The sequence below is a fragment of the Rhinopithecus roxellana genome, chromosome 9 (assembly GCF_007565055.1).
Source record: "Rhinopithecus roxellana isolate Shanxi Qingling chromosome 9, ASM756505v1, whole genome shotgun sequence".
In the NCBI taxonomy this organism is placed as follows: Eukaryota; Metazoa; Chordata; class Mammalia; order Primates; family Cercopithecidae; genus Rhinopithecus; species Rhinopithecus roxellana.
The window spans coordinates 39,836,082-39,847,259 of NC_044557.1; the positions used below are offsets into that span (position 1 = coordinate 39,836,082).

Consider the following 11,178-nt stretch of genomic DNA (forward strand, 5'->3'; position numbering starts at 1 on the left):
GAGGTAACCTGGGCCATAAAACAAATCTCAGCAAATTTAAAACAACTGAAATCATACAGAGTTTGTTCTCTGAACACAAAAGAAGTAAACTAGAAATCCGTAACAGGAGGATAAAAGGAAAATCTCCAAACACGTGAAAACACATGCTAAATAATCCATTGTTCAAAGAGAAAGTCTCAGATTTTTAAAATACATTGAAATGAATGAAAGTGAAACACAACATATCAAAATTTGTGGGATGTGGCCAAATCAGTGGTGAGAGAGAAATTTATACCACTAAGGGCTTACATCAGAAAAGAAAAAAATTTTGAAGTAATAACCAAGCTCCCCACATACTAGAAAAAGAAGAGCAAAATAAACCAAAAGCAAGTGAAAAAAAGTAAAGAATAAGAAGATAACTCAATAAAATGTAAAAAGAAAAATTGAGAAAAACCAATTAAACAAAAGCTGGTTCTATAAATGTCAATAAAATCGACAAGCCTACAGAGGAGACACAAAACATCAATATCAAGAAGGAAACAGGAGATACCACTGTAGACCATGACAAAATCAAAAGAACAAAGAGAATACTACAAACAACTCTATAAACATAAATTTTACAATATAGATGAAATGCATTAATTCTTGAAAAAGCACAAATTCTCTCTTACAACATGAAATAGTATGTTGAATAGCCCTAGAATTGAAGTCATAATTTGAAACATTTGAAAAAGAAATCGTCAGGTCTGGATAGCTAGATCAGAGAATTCTTACAAACATTTAAAGGTTAACACGAATTATATCCAGTCTCTTCCAGAATAAAGGATAGAAAGAAGCCAATAGAAAGATATTCCAACTCATGAGGCCAGTGTTACTCTGATATCAGAGCTAAAGACAGAAGAAGAATGGAAATCAGTATTCTTCATGAATCTAGATGGAAAAAATTCTCAACCAAATAATAGCAAAAATAATTCAACAATATATAAAAATAACTGCAAACCACAAACAAATGATGTTTATTCCAGGAATAAAAAGCTGTCTTGGTATTCAAAAATCAATTCATGTAACCCGCCACATTAGCAAGCTAAAGATAAGCATATTACGTGATTATATCAATGCAGGAAAAGCATTTGAAAAAAATTCAACACCCATTTATAATGAAAAAACAAACTTTTAGGAATTAGGAACAGAGGTAAACTTTCTAACTTTTAAGTTAGAAAAAAATCTACAGCTAACATCAAACTAAAAGATGAAAGAGACTGAATGCTTTCCCATTTAGTTTGGGAAGAAGGAAAATAGGTCTGTGCTCATCATTTTTATTCTACGTAGCTCTGGAAGACCCAGCCAACTCACAAAAATTCTCTCCATAACCAGACTCTAGCCATGCTCCTTCGAACTCTCTTGTCAACTAAACCCTGGCTTTTGGGCTTTTGTGTTGTCTATGCATTGCCCAATATTAGTAAGAATCCTAGCAATTTAGTCAGAATCCTCCATCTTCAAATCTGATCACCATTGATATCTAATTTTTTTCTTATTGTCTACCATCCCCAGGTGATATCTGATCACTCTGGCATGGTTTCAGCAAGAATCCTGTGAGGTCAGTTTAGCCAGATTCCCTCCTATTAGTAATTTTCCATACACTACCAACCCTCCACCCTACTCTGTGGCTGTAAAATCTCCACTTTCCCCTATATTCAGAGGGAAACCTGAATATACGGAAACTGGAGATTACTGCAAGACCCTATTGCAGTAATCTCTATATCTATTGCAATAATCCCTCTTAATAAGGTCTGTCTTACTATTTTTTAACAGGTGTCACAAATAGTTTTTTCTATAATACAGCTCAACAAAACAAGTCCAAAATAGAAGAATAAAATGGGAGGAATTATTCTACCCAATTTTTTAACTTTTTACGTAGTTACAGAAATCAAGACAGTGTAGTATTAGCAGGGAGATAGACAGTTCAATAAAACAGAATTGAGAACTCAGAAATAGATCCATACAAGTACAACCAACTGACTTTTGAAAAAGGTGCTATATCAATTCACTAGTAGAGTGGTTCTGGAGCAGTTGGATATCATAGACAAAACAACGAACCTCAATCTAACCTCATGTCTTTATTAAAAAAAAGGATCGGCCGGGCACGGTGGCTCACACCTGTAATCCCAGCACTTTGGGAGGCCGAGGAGGGTGGATCACGAGGTCAGATGGAGACCATCCTGGCCAACACGGTGAAACCCTGTCTCTACTAAAAACACAAAAAAATTAGCCGGGCGTGGTGGCGGGAGCCTGTGTTCCCAGCTACTCGGGAGAATGGCGTGAACCCTGGAGGCAGAGCTTGCAGTGAGCCGAGATGGCACCACTGCACTCCAGCCAGGGCGACAGAGTGAGACTCCGTCTCAAAAAAAAAAAAAAAAAAGATCATAGATCTCAATGTAAAAATATGAAATTTAATGAGAAATTCTTCAGGACGTAGGACTTGATGAATAATTATTAGACATGACACCAAAAAAAAACCACACACACACACAATCAAAGAATTTATTATTTCGATGTTATCAAAATTTAAAACTTTCGCCCTGCATAAGAGCCTGTTAATAAAAAGACAAGGTAAAAACTGGGAGAAAACTGCAAATCACACTTGATAAACCATATCTGACAAAGAGCTCATATCTAGAATATTCTTGAAGTTTTCCAAAGTCAACAACAACAACAAGAAAAAACAATCCAATTAGAAAATGGGCTAAAGGCATGAACAGATATTTCCCACCAGCAATGCACGAGTGTTCCAATTTCTCCACATCCTCATTAACACTAGTGGCTTTTTTTTTTTTTTGATAATATACATTATAATGGATGTGAAATGGTATCTTATTGTGGTTTTGAATTAAATTTCCCTAATGATTAGTGACGTGGAGCATCTTGTGCATTTATGTATGTTCTTTGAAGAAACATCTATTCAAATCTTTTGCCCATTTTTGAATCATCTTGTTTGTATCTTTTGTTGTCAAGTTTTGGCAGTTCTTTATATAGTCTCGATATTAATCTTGTATCAGTATGTATGATCTGCAAATATTTTCTTGCAATCCATGAGTTGCCTTTTCAATCTATTGATAGTGTCCTTTGATGCACAAAATATTTTTATTTTGATGAAATCTGTTATTCTTTTATTGCCTGTGCTTTTGGTGTCTTTGATCCAAGAAATCATTGCTAAACCCAAATCACAAAACTTTTCTTTTATTCTTTCTTCTAAGACCTTTATAGTTTTAAGTCTTATGTTTAGGCCTTTGATTCAGTTTGAGTTAGTTTATGTATATAGTATAAATAAGGGCCCAATATCACTCTTTACATGTGGATACACTGTACCCACCTTTCCCAACACGATTTGTTGAAAAGATTGACCTTTCACATGGTCTTGACACCCTGGTTGAAAATCATTTGAATGTATGTACAAGGATTTATTTGTGGGCTCTTTGTTCTATTCTTTTGATTTATGTCTGATATCTGTCTTCCTTTTTTTTTTTTTTGAGACATAGTCTCACTCTGTCACCCAGGCTGGAATGCAGTGGCACGATCTTGGCTCACTGCAACCTCCACTTCCTGGGTTCAAGTGGTTCTTCTGCCTCAGCCTCCCAAGTAGCTGAGACTAGAGGCACATGTCACCATGCCCAGCTAATTTTTATATTTTTAGTAGAGATGGGGTTTCACCATGTTGACCAGGCTGGTCTCAAACTCCCGACCTCAAGTGATTTGCCTGCCTTTGCCTCCCAAAGTTCTGGGATTACATATATATCTGTCTTTATGCCACACTGTGTACTATGCTGTTTTGATTGCTATAACCTTAAAGTAAGTTTTGAAATCGGGAAGCATGAGTCCAACTTTATTCTTCTTATTCCAGATTGTTCAGGCTACTTGGACTTCTTTAAGACTTCTTATAAATGTTAGGATACATTTTTCGATTTCTGCAAAAAACATCTTTAGAATTTAAATAGGGATTGCATTGAACCTGCAAATTGCTTTGGAAAGTATTGCCACTTAACAATATTAAATGTTGTAATCTGGTGGGGCGCAGTGGCTCACGCCTGTAATCCCAGCACTTTGGGAGGCCGAGGCTGGTGGATCACGAGGTCAGGAGATCGAGACCATCCTGGCCAACACGGTGAAACCCTGTCTCTACTAAAAACACAAAAAAATTAGCCGGACGTGGTGGCGGGTGCCTGTAGTCCCAGCTACTTGGGAGACTGAGGCAGGAGAATGGCTTGAACCCAGGAGGTGGAGCTTTCAGTGAGCCGAGACGATGCCACTACAATCCAGCCTGGGCGACAGAGCGAGACTCCGTTTCAAAAAAAAAAAAAAAAAAAAGTGAGATAGAAATAATTTTTTAAAACTTACTTTTCAAAATTTGCAAAACTACATAAGTGTAAAAGAAATTTACATTTTGTCCCTGGATTGATATAAGACAAAACATTGTGTGGGAAAGCTAGAGTTGAGGACAAACGAGATTCTGAGAATAAAAATCCCTGGTACATAGCCAAAATTTCAGGGTCAACTTCAGATTTTCAAGGGCCATAAAATAGGTAACCTGAAGCCACCGTCTCCAACAGATAAAAGGAACCAGGTAATATCTGTGTTCCAGGGAGAAAACACAGAAAATTGGCAGAGTTCTATCACTGACAAACCTTAGTGGGAAGGAGGGATCTGGAAGGTGGGAGGGAGGAGGGATCCCCGGCTTGGAGGGTGGGGAAGGGCTGTGCTTCAGCCTCCCCGTCCCGCTGCCCCTCCCCGACAAAGGAGTCCTTTGTGATGTGAAGGCCCCAGCTCTGTGATGCAGGCCTGGGCCCCAGTCCCTAGTCTCCACGGGGATGCCCAGAGCTCAGTTGCTTGAAAGCAACGCGCCTATTCACATGGAGAATCTTCCCTTTCCTCTAAAATTACTTAGTGCCTCGTCGCTAAACGCCCCCAGCTGAACACCATGGGTGTTGGATATCTTCCTCACCTTGGTGTTTGCCTTGGGGTGGTTCTTCCTATTACTCCCCTACTTCTCTTACCTCCGTTGTGACGACCCACCCTCACCATCGCCGGGGAAGAGAAAGGTAAGGAGCCCTCAGTCCGGACCCACAGAACTTGATTCTTTCCTTTCTTTTTATTATTAGTTCCACTTTTCCAAATCCAGTGGAGAGACTTCTGCCATGGGAAGTCTCAGGAGAGACCAGAACATCATCTTTCCAGGGAGAGGCAGGGCAGCCAGGGTTGGTAGGGGTAGATCGTGTACTGGGATTTCCATCCCAAGCTCTCAGTCCCTTTGTGGGGGAGCGCAGGAGGCCTCAAAACAAAATCAAACCTGTGGGCTCAGCGCCAGGACGAGTCATGAGACGGGGGAGGTCTCTGTCGGAGGCCAGACCCTGAGCCCTGGCTCATCAGCTCCTGGGGCAGGTGGCTCGGGGCCCAGTCTCCTCTGTATGGGGTGATCTGGGGGCTGTGCTGAGCCTCCGAGGGCCTCCCACCGGGGCCTGGTGTCTCCTCTGGTTTCCTGGGAAGCAGAATCCTACCTGACAGCTCAGCGGTGCCTGTGGGCCTGAGCCTGGGTGTTCCTCGAGCAGAGGAACAGGGACTGACGGTCTCATATTGAAAATCCCTCTTTGTGTGTGTGTGTGTGTGTTTTTTTTTTTTTTTTTTTTTTTTTGTGAGACTTAGTCTTGCTCTGCCGCACAGGCTGCAGTGAAATGGAGCGATACCGGCTCACTGCAACCCCTGCTTCCCGAGTTCAAGCTATTCTCCTGTCTTAGCCGCCTGAGTAGCTGGGGATTACAGGCACCCGCCACCACGCCGGGCTAATTTTTGTATTTTTAGTAGAGACGGGGTTTCACCATGGCCAGGCTGGTCTCAAACTCCTGACCTCGGGTGATCCGCCCGCCTCGGCCTCCCAAAGTGCTCGGATTACAGGCGTGAGCCACCGCGCCCAGCCCCCTCTTCCTGTTTTTCTAAGAAGACAAGCAGTTTGTCATCCATTTAAACATGAGTGGGAGGAAGCACACAGAGCTCCCTGAGCGAGACAGAGCCATGTGGTTCCTGAGTGCACCGTGCCCGGGCTGGGCTGGGGGCGGAGATTGAGAGCCGGTCCTAGCTCCTCTCCCTTTCTTGTCTCCCCGCATCATCTTGTCTCCCAGTGTCCAGTAAGGCGGAGAGGGAGGCCCAGAGGCAGAATGAAAAACCACAGTCTGAGAGGTAAGGTTCTGCCAGGGCACACCAGAGTTAATTTGATGGCACACCAGAGTTAATTTGATGGCACACCAGTTAATTTGATCTCGTCTGCCCCAGAGGGAACTGACTCTGAAGAAGTCAGTTGAAGAAGCCTGAGGCGGGGGGCTCATAGGAAGGAAATCAGAACCCCCGGTCCTTCTCAGATTCCATGCCAGAATGAAGCGTTGGTGGGCCAGGGACTGGGCCTTACCCTGCAGTGGGCAGTGTGTGTAGTGGGGAGAACAATGCCTGCCTGGATGGGAGGGTGGTGAGGGGGCCTCCTGGTCCCTGGGAACAGCTGTTCAACTCCGCTAAGGCTGATTCCTCTTTGAGACCACCCCAGTCCTTTCTCCCCACAGGGCAGTTGTGAGGACTGTGGGGGTGGGAGGGTCCGTGTGTGGAAGCCCTTTGTGAATGACAAAGCCCTGCCCGCCATGCCTTGCTATTACCCTCGGGGCCATGTGGCTCTGGACACAGATGTGCGGGTTCCAGGGTCTAATTCCCCATGGTCTTCCCTAAAGAAACATGCACTCATCCTCCTGTGAGATCCCAGGCCCCTCCTGCACTGCCCTCACCCGGTCTCCTGATTTCCAGCTTGTAGAGCTTGCCCAAGAGGCCTGGAGGAGACTTGGGACCTGTTTTCACAACTGCAGAGGTGAGGCACTTCCCATTCCCTTCATCCTTCCTACCAGGGCTGGGATGTGACCCCAGGGCCATAGGCAGCCTGGAGCTGACCTGGGATGGGGAGACCAGGAAGACAGAGGATGGGAGTAAAACCCTGGGGCAAGGGGTAGCAGGAGAATTGGGCAGTCAGGATGTGGGGTGGTGGAGGGGCTGTGACCCGAGCTCCCACTCTGTCCCTGGCCCTACCTGCTCCTGGCTGCAGCTTGTGCCTCCTGTCTCCTGCAGCCTCCTGGGGCCACATCCTGACAAAGGTGACTTTGGTCAGCTCTCCGGTCCAGACCCCCCAGGTGAGGTGGGCAAAAGAGCACCTGATGGAGCCTCCAGGTCCTCTCATGAGCCTGTGGAAGATGCTGCTCCCATGCTTTCCCCGTTAGCTTCCCCGGATTCTCGAACCAAGCATCCTCAGGATCTGGCCTCCGCCCCATCACCAGGCCCAATGACCACCTCAGTCTCCTCCCTAAGTGCCTCCCAGGCACCAGAACCTTCCCTTCCCCTAGAACGCCCCTCACCCAAGCCACCTGCACTTTTCCCTCACCCACCACACACCCCTGATCGTCCATCTCCTCCAAAAGCTTTCCCTGCTCCTCCTCTGCGGGACTCCACTCTGATAATTCCATCTCACTGTGACCCAGTGGCACTTCCACTGGGCACCGTCCCTCAAAGCTTGTCTCCACGTAAGGATTTGGCGGCTTCTGTCCCAGCCATCTCAGGCCTTGGCGGCTCAGTCAAGTTTCTGCCTTCTCCTGATGGCAGGAGACTACCAGAACCTGGTGCGTCTTCGACTCGTCAGTCCAGCAAGATCATCTTTCCCGCCACCCACCAGAGACCTGTCAGATGGAAGCTGGTAGCCCAGTTTTACTCAACTCTAATGGCCAGAATGTCATGGGTATACAAGTCATGTCATAGAAAGAGCCAAGGTCAACATTTCAGAGGAAAAAGAAAACGGTGGATCATTTCCAAAACAAATGAGCCCAGAAAAGCACTTGAATTCTTTGGGGAATTTGGTTTAATCACTGGGTGCTGAGCAGGACCCCACAACCCCAAAACCCTTCTGGAACATGGGCGAGAACTCCAAACAGCTGCCCAGTCCTCAGAAGCTCTCAGATCGTAGGATCTTGCAGGAAAGTTTTCAGAAGAATTATAGCCAGCTTTTCTGGGGCCTCCCCTCTCTGCACAGTGAATCCTTGGTGGCTAATGCCTGGGTCACTGAAAGGTCTTACACTTTACACTCTCCTCCTTTCTTGTTCAATGGAATTTCCAATGTCTGCCCAATTCAAAGGGAGACTACAATGTCCCCACTGCTTTTCCAGGCCCAGCCCCTGCCCCATCTGGGGCCCGAGTCCCAACCCTTTATTTCATCCAGACCCCAATTCCGGCCCATACCTATGGCTCAGGCCGAGGCTCAGGCCCATCTTCAGTCCTCTTTCCCAGTCCTATCTCCTGCTTTTCCATCCCCGATTAATAACTCTGGAGTAGCTTGCCCTGCATCACAGAATAAACTGCAAGCTCTCTGCCTACCTGAAACTCAGCACCCTGAATGGCCTTTGTTGAGGAAACAACTAGAAGGTGGGTTGGCTTTACCCTCTAGGGTCCAAAAATCTCAGGATGTGTTTAGGGTCTCCACTCCTAACCTTCCCCAGGAAAGCTTGCCATCCATTCTGCCTGAGAACTTTCCAATCAGTCCTGAACTCTGGAGACAACTGGAGCAACACATTCAAAAGTGGTTCATTCAACACCAGGGCAACCTGGGAAGGATCCAAGAGTCTCTGGATCTGATGCAGCTTCAGGACGAATCGTCAGGGACAAGTCAGGCCAAGGGCAAACCCAGGCCCTGGCAGTCCTCCACATCCACAGGCGAAAGCAGCAAGGAGGCACAGAAGGTGAAGTTCCAGCTGGAGAGGGACCTGTGCCCACATATGGGGCAAATTCTGGGGCAGACCCCGCAAAATCTATCCAGGGGCATGGAAAGCTTCCCAGGGAAGGTTCTGGGGGCCACCTCTGAGGAGTTGGAAAAGGACTTGAGGAAGCCCTTGAGGAGTGACTCGGGAAGTGATTTATTAAGACGCACAGAGAGGAATCGTATAGCAAACGTCCTGAAAGCCCACGTGGGCAGGAAGTTGGGCCAGATGAACGAGGGCTTGATCCCTGTGAGTGTGCGTCGATCCTGGCTTGCTGTCAATCAGGCTTTTCCCGTGTCCAACACCCACATGAAAACCAGCAATCTAACACCCCTGAAAAGTGGGAAAGCCTGTGTGAACACAGCCCAGGTGCTTCCCTTCCTCGAGCTGTGTACTCAGCAGGTGCTGGGAGCCCATATTGGGAGGTTATGGGCCAAACACAGGTGAGGTCTACCCCTCAGGGTCCTCAAACCCATTCAGTGCTTTAAACTGGAAAAGGTTTTGTCCTTGTCCCTTACACAGCTTGCCGGTCCCTCCTCAGCCACCTGTGAATCTGGGGCTGGCTCAAAAGTTGAGGTGGCCACGTTCCTTAGAGAGCCACCAATGGCAAGTCTGAGAAAACAGGTGCTGACCAAAGCATGTGACGTGCCAGAGAGTCTTCTGGCCTCTTCCCCTGCATGTAAGCAGTTCCAGAGGGCCCTGCCAGGGATCCCATCTTGGAATGATCATGGGTCCTTGAAGCCTCCTCCAGCTGCACAGGAGGGCAGGTGGCCACCTAAGCCTCTCACATACAGCCTCACAGGCAGCACCCACCAGAGCAGGAGCTTAGGAGCCCAGTCTTCAAGGGCTGTAGAGACCAGGGAGGCAGTGCCACAACCCAGAGTCCCCTCAGGAACCCGTATGCTGGCAAACCTCCAAGCCACAAGGGAGGATGTGTGTGGTTTCGAGGCTCCAGGGACCAGCAAAAGTTCCCTACTCCCTAAAATGTCTGTCTCCCAAGATCCAAGACAGCTGTGTCTTATGGAGGAGGTTATTAGTGAATTTGAGCCTGGAATGGCCATGAAGTCAGAGACCCAGCCTCAAGTTTGTGCCGCTGTTGTGCTCCTTCCAGATGGGCAAGTATCTGTTCTGCCCCTTGCTGCAGAGAATTTGGCTCCTTAAGTGCCCCAGGGCCATCTCCAGAGCATGCCTGCTGGGAACATGCAGGCTTCCCAGGAGCTATGTGACCTCATGGCAGCCAGAAGGAGCAACCTGGGGCACAGGGAGCCCAAGAACCCAAACTGTCAAGTCTCACGCAAGAGACAAAGCCCGATAATTCCCCCTACTCGCAAGAGTGAGAACTCTAGGAAGCCCAACTTAGAAAGACATGAAGAAAGGCTTGAAGGATTGAGGACTCCTCAACTTACCCTGGTCAGAAAAACAGAAGACACTCATCAGGATGAAGGTGTCCAGCCATTGCCATCAAAGAAACAGCCTCCTTCAATAAGCCACTTTGGAGAAAACATCAAGCAATTTTTTCAGCGGGTTTTCTCAAAGAAAAAAAGCAAGCCAGCACCAGTCACTGCTGAGAACCAAAAAACAGGAAAAAACAGGTCCTGTGTGTACAGCAGCAGTGCTGAAGCTCAGGGGCTCATGACAGCAGTCGGACAGATGCTGGAGGAGAAAATGTCACTTTGCCATGCACGCCAGGCCTCGAAGGTAAATCAGCACAAACAGGAGTTTCAAGCTCCAGTCTGTGGGTTTCCCTGCAACCACTGGCACCCCTTCTACTCAGAACACAGCAGAATGCTGAGCTATGTTGTCAGCAGTCAAATGAGCCACTCTCAAGAGCCAGAGTTGTCCCAACAGAGAGAGGCAAATCAGAGATCAACAGCCCCTGAAAAGTGTCCGGTGCAACAATGAGCAATGGGGCCTGCGACATCCCCAGCTCTTGCTCCCCAAGAAAGCTGTATCCCCAGTCAGTCCCCCTCAGCACTGGCCGAAGACACCCGGTGCCTCCAGCTACCATCACCACTGTCCCAGGCACTGTCTTCTTCGGGGAGGTATCTAATTTGGTCAGTCACAAATTCTTTTTTAGCCTTCCTTAGAGAAAAACAAGTCCCCAAGAAAAAATTCACTCTATGTAGAGAAAAAATATTTTCTCTCCTGTTAGTACACACAGAACATTTAATATTCCACAATATATATGGTTTTTTATTCACGAGAGGGTGATGGCTTTGATTTGTGCCATGCTTGGTGTGGGCTTGGTTTCTAGAAGCAACAGGACATGGATGGGTGCTGACAGTGATGCTGCAAGCCCACCTTCATCCTGAGTTCCTTCACTGAACCTTATGTTTCCGTAACACTGTCTTTACACAAACAACAAAAAATTCTAAAA

The 11,178-nt window shown here is 46.7% G+C and overlaps 1 protein-coding gene across 1 annotated transcript; it reads left to right on the plus strand.

The window, feature by feature from the left end:
• The first annotated feature begins 4,841 nt into the window (after positions 1-4,841).
• On the plus strand, positions 4,842-10,851 carry LOC104674203 (putative spermatogenesis-associated protein 31C1). The gene is given in 7 exon segments (XM_010378464.2): positions 4,842-5,072; positions 6,147-6,204; positions 6,814-6,874; positions 7,129-7,622; positions 7,625-7,797; positions 7,800-10,616; positions 10,618-10,851. Coding segments are annotated over 7 exon segments (4,068 nt in total).
• Positions 10,852-11,178: the final 327 nt, after the last annotated feature.